Below are 25,468 nucleotides of genomic sequence, written 5' to 3' on the forward strand. Positions count from 1 at the left end.
AACATGGAAGCCTCAAACCCAATGAGGGATCTAAAGAGGAAGAAATGGAAATACTCTCCAAAACCAGACAGAGCTGCAGGACCCAGAGGAGAGGAACAAGACACCTGGACCATTATGACATATAATGAATCTGTTGTCCTAGTTAAAATAATGTCAAGTTCTTCTTCTTCTACCAATTCATATTTCATCAGGTCAAATTCAGATTTTTCATAATACATCAAAAAAAATCAAGAATTAGTGCTTTATACAACAGGGTTACATTTTTATTAAAGGCCAATGTTCCACACAATAAGCCTTCCAATTAAAGTTTGGAGCTGAACTGAGACATCATTTTTTCCAGCTTCATTGCTAAGGCCATGTTACCTTTGATTTTCAGTTTTCCTGACATGAAAGCCATGGTTGGCTTTAGTTTGCCTAAAAAGAGGGAATAAAATATTATCAGAAAAAAGAAAAGTAGTACAGATGTGCATGGGGGACAACGCATACAACTAAAAGACAATGGATTATCAGATGCTGCAAGGATGTCTCTTCCTTATAATTTTTTGGTGTTTGATTCATGCTAAGAATGCCAAACTGCATGGCTGAACAGAGTGGTTTGATTAATCAAGGCTTAGAGATACTCCCTTTTTAAGCCAACAATTCTATGGTGACTTTTTGTGGACTTTATCAAAAAAACTGCCCTTGTATGTGATGAATTTATGATTTATGCAGTGTCTCTTCTGAATATCCACAAGTGATAATGATTATTTCAATTTGTAATAAAAATGGAAAAGTGCTACATAACAGCATCCAAATACAATTTTAAAAGACTGTGAAGAAATTTTTCCTTTCCAAAAAGTATCTCCAATTCCGCTCCATTCTAGTCCTGCTAACAATGCTGGACTGCAGCAGAATGTTGTGGCTTTGTTATATGACCAAACAAGGACTAAATTAAGAATAGCAGCCTTTCTTGAGCAGAGTATTTTGAACTCAAGTCTCCAGGTGTGAAATACAAATGTACCTGTTTTGCTACCAAGCTCTCTAGTTAAAACTGATCTCAATTATTCAGTGTTAGCAAAAGTTTAGTTTTAGACTACAAAAACTTAATAGAAACTACTATTTAATCACTGAACTCATCTTATAAACAAGTGATGGAGTATGTGTTTGATATCAGTTCATTTGAACAACTCTAATAGTTTGTGCACTCTGTAGATACATTATACCTTGCAAACTATGAGTGTGTAAAATTTTACAGGGGCTATATGTAGAGCCCTGCCCAGATAAAAAATTTGTATCTGCATCCGCATCCGTATGTGCAAAAATGTGTCATGGATGTCCACATGGACATCCGCAGATATAAAACATATATCCTCAAATGTGCAGATGTGGATATCCATGGATATAAAGTGGATATCTGCAGATGTGCAGGTATCAAGTGATTTGGATCTAGAGAGAATCCAGTGGAAATATCAATGGCCCTATTGAGTTTTCTCAAAAATCTTAAAAAATTGGGAAGGAAAGGGAGTATCTTAATTATCTGTTAAGATTTCAGTGATATGAAGATAGCACTATGCATTATATTATCAGATGAGAACAACTTAAGAGGAAGAGAGAGATCAAGGAAATAATTATTTCACTAGAACCACCAAAAGCCTAAGATTCACCAGTTATAACAATATAGAAACAGAAGAAATATCTAATTATTAGTTAATTATTTGAATAATTCTAAACACCAATAAACCTGGCTCGACTTTGGTAAAAACTTTGCTACCCACCTGAAAACATTTTCACAAAGTCATTGGTGGACATGCTCATAACCACATCAACTTTCACAGGAGGCTCTCCAACTCCTGCACTCCCAGCTTTGTTCTTAAGATCAATGTACCAAGTTCCTCCTTCATCACCTACAATTAAGAACAATGGAATTAGTTGACAGCACATCAAATAAAAGGTTTGTCCCTAGTTCTTGCCCTTCTGAGGTAACTTTTCCTGATGTCAGCTGTGTAACGAGACAGTAATTATTTGTTAATTTAAATGATTTAGTGTTTCATGCAAAGAAAGGTAAGCAGTCTTATGTCCACATTCTTCAAGGTGTCAAATAAAAATCCTCCCTGTACTTTGGATGAATAGTAATAGAGAGGTAGCCGTGTTAGTCTGATCTTGCTAAAACAAAAGGAAAAACTATGTAGCACTTTTAGTCTTTAAAGTGCTACACAGTTTTTCCTTTTGTACTTTGGATGAACTTCTAAGAATGAAGTATTTATTTCTCTGTGTAAATGCTGAATGTATTTCACTGTAAATGTGCATGTGAAGATTTAATAGAAGAAAGTTTTACTTACCAGATAGTTCAAACAGATAAACGCCTTGGGTAGTCCTCACAACGTCTTCACTGATTGCTCCCTGAATAATTTTAAAGGTTTCTGCAACAGGCCCCAAAGGCTTGACAGCAGCATACTCTGCTCCCTCAGGGCCTACTTGCTTGGCTCCTTCCGGGCCTTCAGGCTTGGCTCCCTCGGGGCCTTCAGGCTTGGCTCCCTCTAATTTCTTCCCCTCCTTGAACAATGGAGAAGCACCTAGAGGATATGTGGGGGGAGATTTCACTGAATGAAGTACATAAATTTTTACAACATAGCTCTACAAAAAACTGATCAAAAGTACACTTACGGCACTTTAAAACATCAGCAGTGTTCTAGCTCTTAAGACCAAGGAAATACACTTTATCAACTGCCAAACAAAAGACTTCGATCATTTAAAAAGAAGGCTGAAAAGTGTATTTAGTCAACATGAATACTAAAAAGAAGGAAGATAAAGAACTGATGACCTATACTCCACTGATGGACAGCATAGCTATATTGGTCCTGCCTCATAACAGAGAATAGGTGGGGTGGGGATGGACTGCATTTGGGTTTCCTCAACCCATGGGTTGGGATCCAAAATTGGCTTGCCAGAATGTTTCAAAGACCGGCAGCTCCTGTCCTACAAGATTTGCTAGGCTCACCTCCTACTCCAGGCATTGCACCCTTTGGAGTCCCAAAACCACTCAGGTTTGGCCCAGCCCACAGACTGTCAGGTAGGCCAAATCCGAGGAAGTGGCACTGCCACTCCATGAGACACCCTTCACTCTCACAAATTTAGTCCAATCTAGGGACAGAGCCAAACCTGAGCAGTGCTGCAGCTCCAGAGGTTGCAATGCCTTTAGCAGAGAGCCAAGCCCAGCCAGCCCCACAGCACAGGAGCTGCCACTGCACGGTGAGTGCCAAGGCAAGACCCAACATTCCCAACCACTCCCTACCCCAGCACAGGACCTGAAACCACCCCAGAGCCTCTACCCCCAGACTATTTTCTGGGTCACAACACTTACAAATAGATCCTGGGCGTGGTTCCTGGTAAGCTGTGAGCTTGTGTGCGCCACTGAGGAGAGATTCCAACACTGCCCAGCTGATTAGCAGTACGCCCACAGCTAGGTTTGTGTTTCTACTGGTGGTGCACATCCGCACATGACTTGGTGCACATAAAAACTGTATCCCACACATAGATGGAAAAAATCCACATGTGGATGGAAAAGACTAGAGGGAAAATTGGCCCTGAGCCTACAAACGTTGAGAATCACTGGCCTACATCAGTGGCTCCCAACCTTTTTTATACCATGGACAGCAAACCCATTCACCCATTTGGTGGACCAGCAACATTGTATTTGCATATCTGCATAATAAATATGCAAAAAAAAATGTTACCGGTCCACCAAAAGCCCTGGCTTCCAGAACTGCCGCAAATAGTGTCTTCAGCTCCAGGAGTCACCACGTGGAGGATGGCTGATGCTGGCAGTATGCAGCAGCTCTGGAGACTGGGGTACATGCCAGTCCCCAAAACACCCCAGTGGCATCCCTAACTCCTAGAGCCCCCCACCCCTCCACTACACCCCAGCGCCAGCCACTAACCCGAGAGTTCCCTGCACCACCCACAGTGTCAACCTCCTTCCCTCAGAGCTGCCCAGTGCCAGCCCCCCATCCCAAATGCTTTGGTGCCATCTCCCCGCCTCGTAGAGCCCCCCCACCACTAGACCTCCCTCCCCAGTGCCAGCCTCCTGTTTCCAAGAGCCCATTGCACCGAACCCTCCCAGTGCCAGCCCTGCCCCCGTAGTCCTCCCCAATACTAGCCTGGTTCCCAGTGCCCCCCAGTGTCAATCCCCTATCTCTTAGAGCCCCCCATCCCCAGAGTCCCCCAGCACTAGCCTCACTCCCAGAGTCTCCAGTATCTGCCCTTCCCCCCTCATCTAGCTCTGTGCTGCCTTCCAGCCGCCAGCTGAGTGCTACTGCCCAGGTTGCAGCTGATCTAAGGTTGCTGTGCCAAGCTCCATGCAGCCCTCTTGCTGCGCAGCGAACCACTCTTCCTGCATCCAGGAGGAGACCCCGCCCCTGCCCGGCGCTGGTTGGCTGAGAAGTGGGGCAGAACCGCTGGCCTACATGACCTCTCAAGGTCTGAGATCAAGCGCAACCCAGGACTCAGCAGCCACGGCTCACGTCAGGTCCCTGACTGCTGCACCTCTGCCTCCCCTTCCTTCCCCTGCCCTCCCCTCCACCTACCGCACCACAGAGACAGTGCTGGGTGGAACCAGCTTTTAATCTGGCTCTCCCCAGCACTGGCTCCTCCCCCCCCCCCCTGACTTTGCTGCCTTTGATATAGAGGCAGCAAGGGGTGGGGGAGCGAGTAGTGGACTCAACTACCTGATAAGCCTATGCTTATCAGGTAGTCTGACTAACAGATGATTCTTTTACATCCTTACAAAGAGGGGTACATAATTAAGCAAGGCAGATCATGAAAGAAACCTGAGTAGTGTGTTTTGGACTGTTTATTTCTTTTCCCAGGAAGTATCAATAATCCCTAAACATTCAGACTTATGAAGAGTGCTTCACAGTTTTATTTTTCTAGTTAGGTACCATTTTCAAAGTCCTGTCAAAGGCAAAATTTTGACCCAACCTCAAATAGGGAGCCTTTGCCTCCAAACTAGGGATATAACATCCCATTTAATTATTTAATCAGTCAGCAGCCTTGCATGGGCAGGGGAGGGAGAAGCAACAGCTGGGGGGACTACCAGCTCCCAGCCCATGTGGGATAGCAAGCTAGGAGTCTGCTGGCTCATGTGGGGCAGAAACAGTAAGGGGTTGAGGGGAGGGCTGCCAGGTCCCAGCCAGCACAGGCTGGGAGTTGGCAGCCCTCCCTCTCTCCCCCCGTGGGCTGGGAGCCAGCAGCCATGGGCAAATGGATGCTTCCAGGTAACAGTTAACTGTTATATGGTAAGCATCGCCCATTCACATCCCTAATTCAAACACACATAATTCTCCCCTGCCCCCCAAAGTATCTTTCATGAGACTAAGTTCTTAGGAGGAAATATATTTAACAACCTTTATATTTCACCTTCATGATTTGAAATTAGGCTCAGTGAATGAATTTGATATAAGTACTTAATTTCTTACCTTGTGCTTCCATTTTCATAGCTAAAGTATCAGGATCTACATCTAGAAAGAAATCTGGTAGTAATGGGTGACCTAAAAATAAACAAACAGATAAATAAAAAATGAGTAAAGTGGCAAAAATTATAATAATCTATTTTTGTAATAGTATTAAAGTCTAAGCTTCTAAATAGATATTGCAGAATTTCTGCAAAGAAAAAGTCAGTACCAAGGGAAAGCCAAGTATCTAATATTTTTATTTAGAGACAGATTTTACTTAGAGGTGTAAAACAGAACTAGAAGTCTTGTGGATTCATAATGGAAAACCTTTCACTAAAAAGAAGCAGCAGAGGGCACCTGAACAGGCAGGAGAGAAATCATAGGCTGAAGAGTAACCGTTTGCATAAATCAGTGAGAAACAAAAAAGCATTTTGATTTTCCTTTTGTTAACTGATATTTAGTTAGTGGAAGTTTCAGAAGTGGAGGCTCTGAAAGACTGAGCCAACTGTTCCTGGGAATGCACAAGGCAAGGGTACAATGGGACTGCATATCTGCCAGTCTTTAGCAGAAGAACAGATTATGAACTTACTTGTAGCTTATTTCCTTTCTTAACACCTGTTTTACCTGGTGCAACTGCATATACATCAAAATTCTTAATTCCTTCTTCTCTCAGAAGATTCTCATCAATAACGAAGTTTCCTGTGAAACTTTTTGGTTTTGTTAAAATGCAGTATGCAGCATCTGCAAGGATATCAGTTTTTCTGCATTGCTGTTCCACACCAGCTCCTCCCAGCATATCCATAGCAGACGTATGTATAGCTAAAAAGTTCAAGGGAAAAAAGAAAATCTGGTGGTCAGCACTGATGTTTTAATGTTTTTCTCCCTTCTTCTACTGCACACAGACACTTAGGCTACCTTCAGACTGCATCCCGCTGCTGACAGAGGGATGCAAATCAAGCACTTCAAAAGTGCAAATGAGCCCAGGATTTAAATATCCCAGGCTTCATTTGCATACTCACATTCGGGCGCTGTGCCGATCAAGTGCCCTTTTGAAAGTGAAAGTAAAGTCTATCCGCAGCTCTGCCAACAGCGGGGAGCTTTTTTGGCAGATCCTGTACTCCTCATTTTTGAGGAGGTTAAAGAAAGAATATCTTCATTTTATTTTACTCAACTAGTTTAATTCACTTACTTAATTCATTACATTTAAGGATTCCAACTGGGTGTTGAAAAAGCAAGCAAAATTTTATTTTCCTCTTTCAGTGTATGAATAAAAAGTGGTGAGAATAAGCTAGTTTCTAGTACATCCCTCCATCCCATAAAGAATTAAGAATACCTTTATAATACTTTTCCTTTAAAAAAAAAAAATCACTTTTAAATGCAAGACCTATTATGATAAAAACTACTTTCTCTTATGTATCCTGCTCATTTAAGATTGTTTCATTTAATCCAATAAAAAAAACTTAAAAGATTCAAATTAATTGACTTTCACTTTCCATCCAAGTAGAATGTCACACAAAATGTGAGTAAAAAGATTAATACTCTAGTAAATAAAAAATGTGTCCATTTCCATTTTTATTATGGTAGCAAATGGTGAAGTTAGGAATCTGAATAAACAGATGTTACACTATACAGTTGCTTAAATAAATATGTATAGATACAGTGTATGTGCCTGGTTGGCAAGAGGTAATACCAAATTTTGTGCAAATGGTACATTTACTTGCAAATCAACATGTTTTAATTGTTTCCAATCAATGATCATCAGCCTTTCTCTAGGAAAGGAACTAAAAAAGGTTAATGCAAAACAAGATTAAAATCAATTATTTAAACCAAGATTTACTACTCGTTAATTTAAATCAATCCATCTTGGTGTCCTCTTTTTTGCTTCTTCTCTTTGTTACTTGATAACGAGAAAGATAATTTGGTGATAAATCCCATGCTGTTTTGCCCTCCAAGGCCCCTCACAATATAGCATCTCTTAGACTTGAACTTGGGTAGCCATAGGGATTAGTGTTTTGAAGAAGCAGAGACTGTGAACTTGGAGATCAAGAGGAGCTTCTTTCTGCATGCACTGAAGCCAATACTCAAGATCAGTGTGGGCCAGAGTGGCAAACTACAAACATCCGTTGGGCAAAAGCCATTCTACCCAAGCCACAAGAACATGAGGTATGCAGGAGTCTGTCACAGACATTTTGCTTCTGTAAGAAACACAGTTTTAAAGCGTGGATTCTCCTACTGCATGGGTTCCCCAACTGGGGGGCATGAAGAAATTCCGAGGGGGGGAGAGGGTGCAAGGTGACCCAGCCCCCTCCCCCATCAAGTTTTGCTGCCCCAGTCAGTTCTTTTTTTTGCTCAACAAGTTTTGCTGGGGGAGGGGTGGGGGGGAGCCTGAGGATTTTTCAAAGATCAAAAAGGGGGCATGATGCTGAAAAGTTTGGGAACCACTGTCCTACAGGATCTAATGTCAGGGCAGGGGGGAAAATACAACAGAATAAACCACCTGGGTTAGGAGAGGCAGTTGCTATGGAATCAGAACTATTTAAAATTAAAAAAAAACACGCACCTTACTTTCCAACTCCTAACAAAGGAGAAAAAGCAAGAAAATGGGCTAAAGTCAAGGAACCACAGGCAGGAATTCCAGCTTGCTGTTTCAGGATAAGGAATACAGCTTGCAGCAGTGTAGCCTCCAAAGCCAGGTTGGGCTCATGCTTTGAAGATACAGCTCATGCTGGACCTTAGGCTCTGAAGCCTGCCCCCACCCAAAAGTACAGTGCCTTAACTCCAGCATGAGTTGCAATGTCTACACAGACTATTTTAGAGTAATAATATGAGCCGGAGCCTGTAGACCAGGGCTGGGAGGCTTGCTGCCACAGTTTATCTAGCTAGATCCTTGATATCTAAAAGGAACTGAGGAAGGGGAAACATCTCCTTATCCAATCTCACTGCAAATGTTTTACAGTTTAAAACAGTCTGCACCATACCCAAGAATCAGAGATTTAGAGAGAGTTCTGACCCTATAGCTAGAAGATATTCATTGTTTCCAACACACACACACACACACACACACACACACACACGAAAATCCATATCATTACTGCATCATATGTGAGCAGAGAAATCAAGAACTGAGTGCTAGTTGAACATGATTCTTAACAAGTAAAGTGACATGATGTGGACCACAATTCTGTGGTCAGTTTTGACAAGACCATGGTGTGGTCAGTATTATATCCGGTCCCAGAGGATTCTAACTACAACTAACTCACCACCATAACTTGTCCTTTTCTATACTTGTCAGGAAGTAGAAGTTAGCACCAGGTCAGCTAACTTAACTATTATGGAAAACCTTCTAGTATAAACAAATGCTAGAGGTGATCTCCACGGGTCAAGACTGAAGCACATTGGCAGGGCTGCATGCAGAAGCCTTCATTTTTGCTGTCGGTTCTACCTGTTCTTTTGTTCAAATAAAGGACTTCAGTCTCTGAGAGTGTCAATTCAGCACTGGCTGTAAATACTAAATTCACACACAAAATTTAATCCAGTTTTCTAACTTTGAAAGTTTACCTTATGTAAGTGCAGTACATCAAAATGCCCATAAGGGTTTTGGAACAAAGGAGGGAAGGAAAGGAAGAGAGAGCAAGAACTGCAGTTACAGCTCAGTCACAGATTCACAAAGATGTAACTGACAGAAATATCTGATTTCTTTTTTAACGATATTTTAATCAACAGCAAAAAGCGCCTTTTTAAAAAAACTGGAGTACCACTCAAGTTTGAAATTTTCTAGTTCCCCAGTTGTTTTGAGGGAACTATTTCATGATTTCTTTTAAAGCACATTAGTTGTATTGTTAAATGATTCAACTTAAATACAAATTTGAAACATATTAGTACTGCAAACCTTATTATTCAGCTTATGTTATCAATATGCTAGAATTCTAAGCATACATATATTCTTTATATTCAAATGAGCATAAGCAGCATATGAAAGCTGTCCCTATGATCCTGTATAGCACTTTTCCTTTTTTTCAAATCATATCTATAAATGACTATATCTTATAATACTGCCTAAATTAAAAACACTTGTAAGTCATATTGACACATATGCAGGGAGGGCCTGGGGAGGAAAGGATTAGAAAATGGCTAAAATACTGAGAAGAGTTATGTTCTAGATTTCAAGCTGTTTCCCACAACTCTGAATCTGGTTACCACCTGTCAAAGCATTACGAACTGAACACAAACTACATAAAAGTCTTTCTAATGTCAACAACAGATTTACTCTCCTGCTCACAAAGTCATAAGATATTTTTAGTTAAGTACATTACTTGAGACATAAATAGAAGCTGTAGGCAGACTAATGATAAATAAGAACAAATATTCAACACATATGGACTTTCCTACATTCATTTGCTTTAAATCACTGACATGTAGAGGTGTCTGTTTTTACAGGACTAGTGTTACATTGTACAGGTGGAAAAGAATGTAGCCTACACCATTATTTTGAGAATCAGTCTTCCTTGGTTCAATTACTCTGCTCTTCCAAGTTGAGAGAGTAAGACCTCGTCTACATATTGTTTTTGTATCAGGATAATTATTTCAATTAGATATGTGACTTATTTAAAATCAAAATTGCTATGCCAGTACAATTTCATCTAGTCCATCACACTATGCTGAGACCATCCCTGAAAGATTTTCTAACCTGTTCTTAAAAATTTTCAGTGATGGGGATTCCACAACCTAGGGACATTGGCATATAGTCATTAACCTGATTAACTGATAAGTCTGGGGACATGGGTTAATCCTAACGACTACATGCAGAGGCAATGGAGGTGAAGGAAGGCTCGAGCCCATGCCCATGGGCAGGTAAGAGCGCAGGAATAAGGGTGGCATGGTATGGTGTGTCATCCTTAGTTCTGCACTGCTGCTGCTAGGGCACTAACTGCAGAACTGGGTGCCCAACCAACAGCTGTTGCTCCTCAGCTCCCCAGCTCTGATGGTAGCATAAAAGTAAGAGTGGCAATACCATGACCTCCCTAATATAATCTTGCAACTACCTGCAATTCACTTTTGGGTAAGGGAACCATAATTGAAAAACACTGGTCTCCCCTATGAAATCTGTATAGTATATATAGACAAAAGCACACAAAAGGCCAGATTAATGGTGGAAGTCTAGATTTTTCAGTCTGTGATGCATTTTCATGGACATGAATTTGGTAGGGCCCTAAATTTAATGGAATCATAAGAATGTAGGGCTGGGAGAGATCTCAAGAAGTCATCACATCTAGCCCCCTGCACTGAGGCAGGAAGAAAGCATGGTATTCCAAACATGATCAAAATTTGGTTCTTGCCAAGTATCTTCTCAGAGACACAGATGAACAGCATATATTACAGATAACATAACAAATGATAGTCCCTTTGAATTTCTATTGATATCAGAGACCTGTGCACATTAAAAGGAGAACAGGGTAAATGAACTTAAGAAAAGCAACTGGCAAATATTTTTTTTAAAAGGGGTCAGTGAGTCAAACAGTTCATAGGTTGTTTTATTCAAATGAATGTCATAAATAAACTGCTACAAGCAGCCACTCGCTATTTGCAGCACATGTGGTCAGTCATAGTGGCTTGCCAACTGAGAACTAGGAAACAATAGTGGCTCTACCAGATACCAGTATTTTGTTGGAGAAACATTGAACATCAGCAATGAACAACAAAAACAACCTTCAGTAAACTAATTTTCAAATACCTGCTCAAAACAGTTTTAAACCTGTTTAAAATTATATGAGATCTGCAACATGGAAGCCTGAGCAGAGAAGAAATACAACTACTAACATCAAAAAGAACATTAAAGTAAGTTAAAAGAAAGTTACCTGTTTGAGGCCATAAAGCATTCACTGCAACTTCTCCTCTAAATTCTTCTGCCATCCCCAGCACGCACATGGACATGCCATATTTAGAAATGGTATATGCTAAGACATAGTAAGAATTTTATTTAGTAAGATAAAAATGTCTGATAAAATGTTAAGATTAATTGATTTAATTCTTTACTTCTTGATGCACTATAATTATATATTAAAAACAAATTCCTTAGGGTGGAACAATCTGCACAAAGAAAGAACTGAAATGAGAATGGGTCTACGTTGAACTTTTATGTTTTAAACACAGATTAACTTTTTTTTTCCAATGCCATTTATTATTGTTTTACCTGCACTAAAATAGCAATTACAAAAATTCCTGCAAGGCAAAGGTAATCTAGTTTCATTATACATTTGAAAACTTACCTTTTTACCATCCTTTGGCACAAAACACTTTGAAGAGCACAGAGACAGCAGAATTGTCAAGCTGTTCTGTAAATATAAGGTCTATGACTGGCTTCTGGCCCCACAGGAATAGAGAAGTGTATTTCATTGTTCTTATAACAGAACAACATACCGGGGGAGAGCTGACTGCTTTCCAGATAAGGAATGGATGAGGACAACTAGTACAGTCTAACATGATGTTCCATGAAATTATGCCAATGTATTCCTTACATGAGAAAGGGTGAACAGGGCACAAAAACTGAGTTATCCTCTGACGACTGAAATAATCATGAGGCGACTGCCACTATGGGCCCCAGGGCAAGCTGTGGGAGCTGGAGGGGGGGGGGGGGGGGAAGAGGGGAGGAAGCCATCTTTGTGTCCACAGAAGGGGCAGAGCCTTGAGCACAAGGGGCTTGGCTGGGGCAGCTAGCTTTCAGCACTGCCCCAACTGTACCGCCCACCTCTCCCGCTGTCCTCGGCGTTGCATGGACTATTGCTCTGGCAACAATTCAAAGGGGCCTGGAGCTCTGGGCCACTGTGCCCTTCTGAATCGCCAGGCCCCAGAGCAACTGCCTCCTTTGTACTCTGTCCCCTCAGACTCCTGCCCCATCAGCAGGCCTGTTGCTAAGGAAGCCTAAACTTCCACTGCTTGTACTGTACCTGGTCAAGCACATTATAACAAGCCTGTCACTCTTGTACCTTTCATAATTACTTATTCATTTAAAAAAATGTTAAAATAGAAAACATAACAGCACCTACCACAGTGATTTTTGAACCATACAGGATTCAGGTTAATTGGTGGGCTAATGTTGAGGATATGAGCGATGTTACTCTTTTTTAAGTAAGGAAGGCATATTTTAGATCTGCAAATGAAAAAAAAATTAGACAAGTTAGTAGCTATAAGGTGCTTATTTATACAAAAATTTGATGATTTTGGCAAAACCACTATTTTTTAGAAAAAGTGACGAGGAGTCCTGTGGCACCTTAAAGACTAACTGAAGTGTAGGAGCATAAGCTTTCGTGGGCAAAGACCCACTTCGTCAGATGCATGCCTATTTTTTAGAGATGCTAGTGAATATAGAGCATCTTTTAAAGAATTCGAAAGTAATCTACTCCCATCTCATTACTTTGCACCTGCCAATATTCTGCTTAATCTAAAGAGAAAACCAATATAATGATGTCATGTAACCTAAATTAAAGTTTCTTCCTAATATTTATGCATGCATACTGGGCCAAATTTTCAGAAGTGCTCAGCACCCAGCAGCTTTAATTGTGACTATCATTTGTTATGTTATCTGAGAAAGATTTTTCTTGCACATTAGCCATACATGTCAACCTTCAAGTATTTTTCCTGTCATAAAAGTATATTATTGGAAAAATCCCATTCTTCATTAAAAAGAAAACTGCACCCATTTTATTGAGTTAAAAAATCCAAAGACTAAAAGTAAGATGCAAACTGTATTTTATGAAAGCTGGTCAATTGTCATTTCTAAACCTAGTGCTGCAAATGGATGGTGGAAAGTAATGTAATTTATGATACTTAATTAGTAGCGAGAAACTCCTGTAAGCTTTTAGACTACAACCCCACAACTGACGACACGCAGTTATGTGCAGTCAATTGCAAGGGCGAACCTTTAGACGGTTAGCTCTTTGAGAGTAGAGATTGTCATTTACTGTAAGTCTGAAGAGTGCACACAATGGGATCTAAACCCAATTAAGATCTCTAGGTTATGCCACAATAAAGTATTAAAATTATAAGTAGGATTAAACAAAATGTCTAGTCTAGTTTAAATAACTGCTTTGTAGTCAACCAAAACTCAAATATGTAAACAAAATGTATAATTTTGAATATCAGACAAATTTTTTCTCATCTGAAGAAAAAAAAAGTTTGCTTTCAATTCCACAGGCTACAGCCATGACCCTGAAATTTGCTTCTTTTGATTCAACAAGCCCAAGTCATGTTAACTTCTGGGCACTTTGTAAGACATAGCTGTGCACTCCATTATATTTCTCAGTGGGAGGTTAGGCAAGGATGGTTTTGGTTGAGATGGAGAGTGCTTTTCAATGCAGGTTTTTTTTTATACTATATAATTCAAATTAATGTATGCTTTAATTTTCTGCAAGTTTACAAACCAAAAACATATTGATAAAAATATATGTAAAATAGAAAATTTAAGAACCACATACAACAATGCTACCACTCTTAAATGCAATATCATGAACCTAGAATTTACCACAAATTGCATTTAAAGAATTGCTTTTTCACACATTAATAGAACCTGGCTACACAAGCAGCAAGGGAAGAAGAAAAATGGGTTGACGTGAGGATAGCATGGAAGGAAAATTCCAATTAGTTGGTTAACTAGTTAAATGCATTGTTTTGGTGGTTGGTCAACTGCACATGTTGTTTGGCCAGTTAGCCAATTAACCATATTGTTGCAATGGTTAACTGATTAAAAGTTGGGGGAGGGAAGGGTCTGCTCGAGCTCATTTTGCAGAATTTCATTATCTAAGCTGTTTGTTAACTGTATGAAGAACCTGAATACTTGTGTCAGAAAGTTACTAATCACTGGCACTCAAGATCAGATATTGAGGACCTGCTGCAAAGATATTTATAGTCCTTACTTCCATTGCCTTCAAAGTAAGTTAGGAGCCTAAATATCTTTGTAGATCTGGGCCATAGATCTTATTGTAAGTTTAAGGGAAAACCTTTCTAATGACACATAGCACATCCATTAGTCTTTCAACCCATAACAGAGTTGCAAGTTCAACCATTTTTTCACTTATGTATGTTTGTACATACACAAACACACACGCTAAAGGTTGGACCTCTCTGGTCCAGCATCATCGGGACCTGACTGGTCCTGAACAAGAGAATTTACTAGACCAGGGGAGGTCTCCTGCCACCGGTCCCCAAGCCTGTCACCTGCTGCTGGCAGGCTGCCCCGGCAGACAACTCTGCCTCATCTCCCCCAACCTGGTTGGGCTTCTTGCCCAGCTCCTGCTGGCTCCCTGGGTGGCAAAGGCTCCAGCTCCTGCTTCAGGACTCCATTCCTGTGCAGTCGGAGGAAAGCTGTGGGGCTCTAGCCCCATTCCCACGCAGCTGGGAGAAATCCCCGGGGCTCTGGTCTTAGCCCTGCACTCTTGGGCACTGCCCCAAGCCAGTGTGCCAACACTGATATCCCACCCAGCTGGGCCGCCTGCCCTTAGGCTTCTGGGCTCTCTGCCCCAGGAGCATCCGTGATCTTGCAGGACCACAGATGTTGCCAGGCCAGAGAGTCCCGGATTTTGGAAGTACAACCTGTACTTGTACCTTAAATTTTCCCCACAGATTAAAAAGTCAGTATAATAACATAATTACAAAAGTTACGGAGTAAAGTTAACTAGGTTGAAAATTATGTAATTCAATCTACAGATGCATTCAAACAATTAGTTATCCACATACAGTACTTACGCAAGGTAGGTTCCTCGTGTGTTAGCACTCATCATAAGATCTATTTTCTTTGTAGGAGTTTCCAAGGTGCCAGTCAAGGAGATAGCACTCGCATTGTTCACCAAAACGTCTATTCCTGTGTTTAAAATCATTCATTTTGCTTTAATATTTTAAACTCCACCATTTAAAACAAAAAGGATTCTATTCAAATGTATTCAATTTTTAAGCTAAAGTTTTCACTAATTCGATTGAAAATTTAAAAGATTTTTCATTAACATGCAGAATACCGTCCATGAACTCTCCATTATACCTCCAAATTTCTGGACAGCTTTCTCCACTGCATCAACAATTTGCTGTTCTTCCCTCACATTAACAATACATGGTAAAGCCTTTCCTCCAGCAGCTTCAACTGTACAGTAGGAAAAAAAGACATTTCATTTTGAATTTAAGCTTACACTAAGCATCTAATATGGGATAAAATATTTTCTGTGAGTTAGTAATTACCACCAGACTTCAAAAACATAAAACAACCATTACAGGTCCTGAGCACCATCAACTTCCAATGGAATTAGGGACCAACACTCACATTCATTAAGAAAACACTCACTTTCCTAGATAGCAACATCTTTTATTATTTGATCATGAAAGGTAATGGGGAATCTGCAACAATGAATTCCTCAGCGAGACTTCCTTGGAGAAAGGGGGAAATTTCAAGTTACTGGGAAACTGCTAAAAGTTAAAATATGGTCTGTACTTAATAGTGCTCCTAACATATTTTTAAAATTGAAATATCTGTTTTAAAATAATCAGTGACTACTGCTTAAACTGGGAAGAGGCTAATCCATAAGTAAATATTGTTCATCCTGAGCTTCATGCCAGTGTAATTTGTGGGACTAGAGGAATGAACAGGGAGAAGGAAGTGAGAAGCCAATTTATTTAAAAAACAGAGTGAATGCTGGTGAGCAGAGGTCTCTTTGTTCCAGCACTGTGTACCATACTCTAGAGGCCAAAGGGTATTTGAAGGGAAGAGGGGAATGAACAGAAAATCTATTTTGTCTGTGTCCTTTCCAAATGTGCTTTGTAAGCGGCATGATGGGGCACTTCATGGTCAAAGTTGCCACGAGGGGGGGGGAGGAGAAATGGATTGGTAACAAGTCAAAAGCAAGATGACATGAATAAAACAAATGAGTGGCTCATAAGCCTTCCAAACCTGAATGCATTTACATGACCTCAGAACTGTTCCCCTGACAAATTCTGAAGACCTGCTGCAACCCATACAAATATTAGAGCACTTGAAAAATGACCTGAAGAATTTTTAATAACGAAAAATGCTAGGCAACCTAAATATTAAGATTGCTTCTGCTGCTTTTATCATACTTCTATCCCAAAATAAATTAGGGAATCAACAGCATACTAAGGATGTTAAATTTAAATTAATCATCTAATCGAATAGTCGATGTAATTTGCATCGACTGTTCAATTAGTCGATACAGGTGCTTCTGCCTTTGAAATGTAGCAAGAGCCCTGTTGCTCCCTGCTTTTGAAACAAACAAGAGCCCCCAGGAGGACTCTTGTACATTAAAAAAAAAAAAAGCAAAGCGCCAGGGGGAGTGTAGGGCCAGCAAGGGGACTGTTTGAGTTCCTCACTGGCCCTGCGTTCCTGGTGGCACTTTGATTTGAAATCTAGCAAGAGCCCCGCTCCTGCTACATTTCAAAGGCGAAAGCACCGCCAGTTCCCTGCTGTACCCCATGTCCTCTCCCCCACAGAGACGGTGCTGGGGGAATCTACTTTTAAGCCGGCTCCCCCGAGCACCAGACCCTGCTCCCCCCGTTGCTGTCGCTCTCTGACAAAGGCAACGGGGGGACGGGACTAGTTAAGTCACTAGTTGACTATCTGATAAGCACTTGCTTATCAGACAGCCAACTAGTTGCTTACATCCCTCCATCATACCACTATTAAAAAAAATATAGGAGTAATTTAACACATTCCCTTCTGTTTCTAAAAGGCTGGAAATACATAACCAAACTAAATATTGTTTTAGGGTTAGATCCTACAAAGGTTTGTGTGTAAGCATAGAGGTGCACTTGGGTTGACTGTTATGCTGCACATTTGCACACATTTTTTACAACAAATAGTAGCTTGCCTTAAAGCAAGCTAACAACTGTAGTGGCAATACCTTTTTTAAATAAAATATTTATTGTATGTTAGATGAGTCACATGTTAAAGTAATGGTTCAACTGATATTTTTAATTCTAAAAAACTTAGAATTAAAAACACTCAAGTCATCTATAACCAACTCTTATTTCATTACTACAATAATCAAATTCTAGGAAGGCTACTTTTAAACGGGAACATCAGAACACCCTTAACTCTTTGAATACTATTTAATAAACACTGAAAAGAAATTTTAAAATACTGAAGAGTATGTGCCAACACTCTCTAGCCACCTATCTAGCTCTATACACATACTTTTTATAAAAGAACGAGGAGTTGCATGGCACCTTGAAGACTAACATTTATTTCACTGAAGTGCCAAAATTTATTTTTGCCCAAATAAATCTCTTAGTCTTCAAGGCGCCACAGGACTCCTCACTGTTTTTGTGGCTACAGATTAACATGGCTACCCCTCTGATATTTTATACAGATACACAGTCTTCATTATCCTCGGTTCTTCACACTAGGGATGAAAAGTCCTGTTTAACTGGTTAAACGTAGTGTTTAATAGGTTAACCGATTAAAGGGGGGTTTGTGGAGGTCACCCACCAGCTATGACCAAGCTAGAGCTGCCCCCCCAGCAGGCAGGAGGAGGGGGCCACTCCAGCCCAAAAAGAGGTGGGCAAGGGGGCTCTCTTGGCCCTATGCAGGCTGGGAGCTAGCAGCCCATATGGGGACCTGGCATGGCTAGAGCAGTTCTCTGCCTGCAGCAGGCTGCAGTCAGCTCCCAGGTAACTGGTTACCCATTCACATTTTTACATCACACCACACACAAATTAATACATTTACCTTGCTAACACCCCTGTGAAACAGAGCAAGTATTATCCCAAGTTTACATATGGGCAACTGGGGCTGAGAAACTAAATGATTTACCCATGGTCACACAGACAGTCTGTAGCAGAGCCAGGAAACCAACTGAGGACTCCAGAGTCCTAGTCAAATGCCTTAACAAGACCACCCTTTCTCATTAAAACTTACTCTCTTCTGCAGCAGTGTATATTGTTCCTGGGAGAGAGCGATGAGGCTCAGCTGTCTTAGCAGCTATCACAATGTTCGCACCATCCTTTGCTGCCTTCAAAGCAATTGCTTTGCCAATGCCCCGGCTTGCACCCGTGATGAAAAGAGTACATCCCGCTAATTTCCTAGAAAGCAAGGTGGGCAGGAGAGACGAAGGTTCATTTATTCCGGTGTGAAATCAATAAGTTAAAGATAACTTACAAGTCACATAAGGGAAAAAATAATTATAAATAGTGCTAAAATTCATAATTATTTAAGTACTAATTAGGGATATGAAAGGTCAGACAGTTACCCAGTTAATCAGTAAGCATCAACCTAACTAAACAGGTAATGCTTACCAGTTTCAGTTAACTGATAACTGGTGGAAGCTGGGGCAGCTCCCCACCTGCTCTTATCTGCACCCGCAGGCTGGGCTGCTCTAGTGGATGGCTGGGAGCTGGCAGCCAGCCCCAGCCCAGATTCCCGCTTTAGTCATTTAAGTAGCTAATGTTAGATTAACCTAATATTTAATTGGTCAATTGATTAAACATGATTTTACATCTCTATTATTCATGTAGGAATACCATATGTTTATAAAGCTACAGCACAACATTATGTGACAAAGTCAGTGCACATGGATAACTTAATAAGTTTATAGACAATAGGGCTAAAAAGACCACTTGGGTTACACAAATGGTTCCTCTCTGTTTTGCAATGATACTCATCTACCATTTCATATAACAGTTTTATAAGTGCTGGATTCAGATAATAGAATAAGAGTGCAGTGTCTGAAATGAAATCTCAATATCTCAAACTTCCTCTATGTAGCATAATCCACTTATACACCTTGAAAAGTATGTTATAAATTACAGCATTTTGAACACAAAAATAGCGCTGTTCTAACTTTAAAATGAGTGCAATAAAACAAACTTATCTTTGTAAAGATATTACAATCTCAGGTCAACATTTGGTATATGAGCACAAAGTAATAATGAATTTTTTTTAAAGTATTTTAAAAGTATTCGACAGTATTTTCTCTTAAGTGATAGGTTTTTCAAATACAGAAGTGCATTTTGTTGTCTTGCATAAAATCTGTAACTTATTTTCTATGATTTAGTGAAAAACCAAAGATCTAAATTTCCACATGTGCGCAAATCCATGCGAGAGCAATTCCAATTTGCATATGTGCACGCACATATGCACAGAGTTCTGTGCACATGCACATTAGCATACATGCTGTTGAAAATCTGTGCCAGTCTTTATTCATAATTTTAATCTGTGTCTCAGATAGCCCTTTGCAAACTCTGAGCATGCTCCTATTTCAAAGCACTCTAAAGAGAAAATTTTCTGGCCTTGAAAAGGGCAAGACTGGGGTCCACAAACACAAATCCTATGCACCTTTGGAGGTTCCACTGAAGTCAATAGGGCCCTGCAAGGTATGGTCAACCAGATCACATTGCAGGATTCAGATTAATTGGTAAACATGCAGATATAGGATCAAGAGAACCAAAACAGAAAGCTCAAAACTTACTTGACTAGATTCTAATATTCATTACCTGCAAAAACTCATAGTTTATCTGAGTTGAAGAGTTATTTCAGTGTAGCTACAGTATCGCTGGGGCCAACATTGGGCCATCTGCTTTTATACAGTGTTAAATTCGGTCAAAAAAGAGATTGATTTATTTGTAGACAGCAAATCAGGATATTTACCAAAAACCTGAGCATTTAGAGCTAAAGAACAACAGACGGAGAATGTGCGTATTTAATTCATGTGATCTGTACATTGTGGGGTGTGTACTTCCCCTCCTAGAGCTCTCTCCTCCTCCCATCAAAGACACTGAAGTTTTTCCATCTACTTGCCTTGTCTAATCCTTCCACTTGCCCCAGTGACCCCATCTCATTCCATCTTCTGATCTCCCTCGTAACCACTCTCATTCCCACCCTTAGTCTTTTCTTTAAGCGCTCATTCCCTTGTTTTCCTATCTTAAAACACAGGCATGATTTAGTCTCTCCCATCTAAAAACCCCCCACCAAAACTACTATCCAATCTCTAATTACTAAACTCACTGAATGTACTATAAACCATCACCCTCTGAAGTTCCTCACCTCCAATTTTATACGAAACCCTCTCCATCCTAACTTCCAGGCCCAACACTCCACAAAGAAGTCATAAAATATTTTGGTGGAAACTTTTTCAGTGGTCAAAGCGCAGAAAAAGCAGCCTGCTCTTCAAATGCAGCTTGAGAGCTAAGAATTAAGCTGAATTCTTTCCTTTTCTTGCAACACCAGGCCAAAACAATTACCTCTCTACCCAGTGTTTAAATTTTACTACTCAACTCTGTTGATAATACAAAGGAACAAAAAAAACCAAATTCACTTTCTTGTGGCTCTGCAGAGCCTTGCACAGCCAATAAAAGGAAAAAGCAGCTGTCCCTAAATTCAGAAGATACACATAAAGATGATCCACTTTTCAGAATCAAAATACACTATGTAATTAGATTCATTATTTTTATTGCAAAATCTTCTATTCTTAAATATATTGACCAATGTCACACACAACTCTCCAAAGCTCTCTCATTGCCCACATTTCTGCATTGTTACTCCAACCTACATTCTTGTGCCCTTTGCCCTACAAAAACTTCTCTCCTGGCAGCTCCCTTTTAAATTCCAACTACATAGCTGTTACAAGGTCAGGATCCCAGCTACAGCATAGATGTGATAACATAATTTTGTAATTTGGTTTGGTGTGTAAGCTGAAATGCTATTATGCTGATCCTTTTTGGATTATAATACAGAAAATACAGGATACATTTTTATTATATAAAGGCTATGCGTGGGGTTGGTACCTGACAATTCCTATTATAAAATCTTGTTGACAGTTGCTTACAACTTGGCCAAACTTTAAGTGTTTGGGCAAAAAATGTCCACACTAAGCGTCTTCCTAAGACTCCTTTTGGAAAATTTCAGACAAAATAGTTTAGCTATTTCTGAAAACAAGACCATGGAAAAGTGCCATGTTTTGCTCACCTTAAAACAATTCTGACAATTTTTTTTTTAAAGAGCTCTGTCTCTCCCAGGCTTTGGAGAAGGGGTGTTAGATATCATTTATTTTAGTGATAGAAATGTAGCCGTGTTAGTCTGGGGTAGCTGAAGCAAAATGCAGGACAATGTAGCACTTTAAAGACTAACAAGATGGTTTATTAGATGATGAGCTTTCGTGGGCCAGACCCACTTCCTCAGATCAAATAGTGGAAGAAAATAGTCACAACCATATATACCAAAGGATACAATTAAAAAAATGAACACATATGAAAAGGACAAATCACATTTCAGAACAGGAGGAGGATGCGGGGTGGAGCGGGGGAAGGAAGGAAGGTAAGTGTCTGTGAATTGATGATATTAGAGGTGGGGAGAGTGGGATGTTTGTGAGCTAATGGTAGTAGAGGTGATAATTGGGGAAGCTATCTTGGTAATGGGTAAGATAGTTTGAGTGTTTGTTCATTCCTTCTTGGAGAGTGTCGAATTTTAACATGAATGACAGTTCAGAGGATTCCCTTTCAAGTGCAGATGTAAAAGGTCTTTGTAGCAGAATGCAGGTGGTTAAGTCATTGAGAGAGTGTCCTTTCTGGTTAAAATGGCAAGAAACTGTTTTGTTTTGTTTTTTGTGATCTTGTCTGATATCTGTTTTGCGGGCATTAATCCTTTGGCAAAGTGTCTGAGATGTTTGTCCAATGTACATAGCAGACGGACACTTTCGGCACATGATAGCATAGATTATATTTCTGGATGCGCAGGAATATGTGTTCTTGATCTTATAACTCACTTGGTTAGGTCCAATAATGGTATCAGCAGAATGAATATGTGGACAAAGCTGGCAACGGGGTTTGTTGCAAGGGAAGGTACCAGGGTTGGTATTAGTGTGGTATGTCCTGTGGCTGTTGGTAAGAATCATCTTGAGGTTAGGTCGTTGTCTATAGGAGACTAATTTATGCTATCATGTGCCGAAAGTGTCCGTCTGCTATGTACATTGGACAAACATCTCAGACACTTTGCCAAAGGATTAATGCCCGCAAAACAGATATCAGACAAGATCACAAAGAAAAAACAGTTTCTTGCCATTTTAACCAGAAAGGACACTCTCTCAATGACTTAACCACCTGCATTCTGCTACAAAGACCTTTTACATCTGCACTTGAAAGGGAATCCTCTGAACTGTCATTCATGTTAAAATTCGACACTCTCCAAGAAGGAATGAACAAACACTCAAACTATCTTACCCATTACCAAGATAGCTTCCCCAATTATCACCTCTACTACCATTAGCTCACAAACATCCCACTCTCCCCACCTCTAATATCATCAATTCACAGACACTTACCTTCCTTCCTTCCCCCCCGCATCCTCCTCCTGTTCTGAAATGTGATTTGTCCTTTTCATATGTGTTCATTTTTTAAAATTGTATCCTTTGGTATATATGGTTGTGACTATTTTCTTCCACTATTTGATCTGAGGAAGTGGGTCTAGCCCACGAAAGCTCATCATCTAATAAACCATCTTGTTAGTCTTTAAAGTGCTACATTGTCCTGCATTTTGCTTCATTTATTTTAGTAATTGTGTAGCTGCAACAATTTTTAGCTGTTACACGGTTACTAAAATGCTTCTTCCCGGGGTGGGGCCGGCAGCCAGTAAGCTCCCAGCTTCACTCTGGGAGAGCCCCCTGCCACACTGTGCTGCTGTCTCTGTGTCAAAGGCAGCTGTGAAGGGTGGCAGGCGGAGCCGGTCTGCAAGGGGAAATTGTCTAAAAAAAAATTGGCTCCCCACACATACTGGTTCCTGCCTGCCTCTCCTATCTGTAAAGTGCCCAAACTTCTCATGGACAGAGGCTACTCCGGTATCCCATAGAGAAGCTTCTGTTCACGGGGAGTATGGACCGCGGTAGGATGCTCTGTGGCAGCAGTTCCCATCCGTGGGGTGGCCAACCTCCCCGCAGACAGAGGCTACAGCAGCATCCCACCTGCCCCCTCCCCTCACACACTGTTTCCTCTTGATACAGAGGCAGCAGTGAGGGGAGAGGGGTGACAGGAGGTTCCACGGAGCACCGGCTCCCCCTGAGCATAAACTCCCATCCCCCCCCACGGTCCCTGTCTCTATATCAGAGGCAGTAGTGCAGTGGGGGAGGGTGGCAGGCAGGATGCTGGAGCAGCTCTGTTCGTGGCAGGTCCAGGCTTTTGGTTAGTCTTTTAAACATCCCTACTTTGGAGCATGGATTGAAAATTAAAGGGGGCAAGGAGGTTGATTCCCACCAACCTCCCTTCTTTTTCAACAATCCTTTTTGGGAGTTATCCAGTCACTAAGACGCTTGTATGTTATACCCCTTTCTCTTGCCATCTTTTACAGCTCAGATTGTCAGCTCTTCAGGACAAGGCCTGTCAACTACTCTGTCTGGCATAAGAGGAGCCCTTTCGCGGTTGGTCCTTAGGCACTCCAGTAACAATATGATTAATAATGAATCAAACTCAGCTAGCCCATTCTGCATTTTGCTATTTGGTCCAACTGTGCATGAGGAAGCCTATCTTTCAAGTCCTTTGGGGGCAGGGACTGCCTATTGACACTGCTACGTGAATAATGTTCAGGTATATTACTATGAGAAACAAGGCACACGTGGTTACCTTCATGCAACCAAAAAGAAAAAAAGAAGTTAAACCCTGAAGAAGGTTTTATGTGACTGGCTACTTTGCTGGGCAGGGGTTACTCTCCCCTGTGACCACGGTTGCTGTTTCCTTAGTATAATGCTCATGCATACACACACAACCACTTTTTTCAGACCGCTTTAAGGGGGAGAGGGGCATATGACAGTGCAAGCAGACTGATGGGGGGGGGGGATAGGCATATAGGTGGCCAGGTGTCTGGTTTTGAACTGGACAGTCCAGTATTTGAGCTTTCTGTTCGGGAAACAAATTGAGAAAATAGAAATGTCGGGTATTTTCTAAATAAGATGGAGTGTAGATTGTGATGGAATGTCAAGTGGGTCTGGTATTTTTGTTGAAACCATCTGGCAACCCTTAGGAGCATATGACAGTGCAGACAGACCGACGGGGGGGGGGGGGGGGGGGGGATATGACAGCGCAGACAGACCGACGGGGGGGGGGGGCGGGGATATGACAGCGCAGACAGACCGACGGGGGGGGGGGGGGGGGGGATATGACAGCGCAGACAGACCGACGGGGGGGGGGGGCGGGGATATGACAGCGCAGACAGACCGACGGGGGGGGGGGGCGGGGATATGACAGCGCAGACAGACCGACGGGGGGGGCGGGGATATGACAGTGCAGACAGACCGACGGGGGGGGCGGGGATATGACAGCGCAGACAGACCGACGGGGGGGGCGGGGATATGACAGCGCAGACAGACCGACGGGGGGGGGGCGGGGATATGACAGCGCAGACAGACCGACGGGGGGGGGGGCGGGGATATGACAGTGCAGACAGACCGACGGGGGGGGGGGGCGGGGATATGACAGTGCAGACAGACCGACGGGGGGGGGGGGATATGACAGCGCAGACAGACCGAGCGGGGATATGACAGCGCAGACAGACCGACACGGGGGGGGGGGGGGGGGATATGACAGCGCAGACAGACCGAAGGGGGGGCGGGGATATGACAGTGCAGACAGACCGACACGGGGGGGGGGGGGGGGGGGATATGACAGCGCAGACAGACCGAAGGGGGGGCGGGGATATGACAGCGCAGACAGACCGACACGGGGGGGGGGATATGACAGCGCAGACAGACCGACACGGGGGGGGGGGGGGCAGCCAGGCACAAGGCGCACGGATGGGCGCAGGCCAGGAAGGGGAATGGACAGACAGACGGGCGGGCGGAGGCCCCGCTTACCCGGTGTTGGGCAGCATGGCGGTGAGCCGCGTGCGCCGGAGGAGGCCGAGGCCCCCGGATAGCGGGGGGGGCGGTGGAAGGGGGAGCCCCGAGGCCGGCGCGCGGCGCGTGTCTCGCAGGTTCGGCCTGGCGCGCCGGATTCCAACGGCCGATCGCCACTAGGGTAAAGGGCATAACAATGGGAGGGGCCCTTCGTCACCGCTAGCCCCGCCCCCG

General features: G+C 42.0%; 1 protein-coding gene across 1 annotated transcript; it reads right to left on the reverse strand.

Annotated features, from left to right (window-relative positions):
- Positions 1–238: 238 nt before the first annotated feature.
- HSDL2 (hydroxysteroid dehydrogenase like 2) lies at positions 239–25,417 on the reverse strand. Its single transcript, XM_075931413.2, has 11 exons — positions 25,253–25,417; positions 18,340–18,503; positions 15,457–15,555; positions 15,168–15,282; positions 12,473–12,576; positions 11,285–11,383; positions 6,054–6,248; positions 5,454–5,525; positions 2,319–2,552; positions 1,755–1,883; positions 239–414 (listed from the first exon to the last, which is right to left on the reverse strand). The coding sequence occupies exons 1-11, from the start codon at positions 25,267–25,269 to the stop codon at positions 302–304; spliced, it is 1,341 nt and encodes a 446-aa protein (XP_075787528.1). The 5' UTR covers positions 25,270–25,417; the 3' UTR covers positions 239–301.
- Between the last annotated feature and the right edge of the window lie 51 nt (positions 25,418–25,468).

This window comes from Pelodiscus sinensis, chromosome 6 (genome assembly GCF_052426305.1).
Source record: "Pelodiscus sinensis isolate ZL-2025 chromosome 6, ASM5242630v1, whole genome shotgun sequence".
NCBI lineage: Eukaryota > Metazoa > Chordata > Testudines > Trionychidae > Pelodiscus > Pelodiscus sinensis.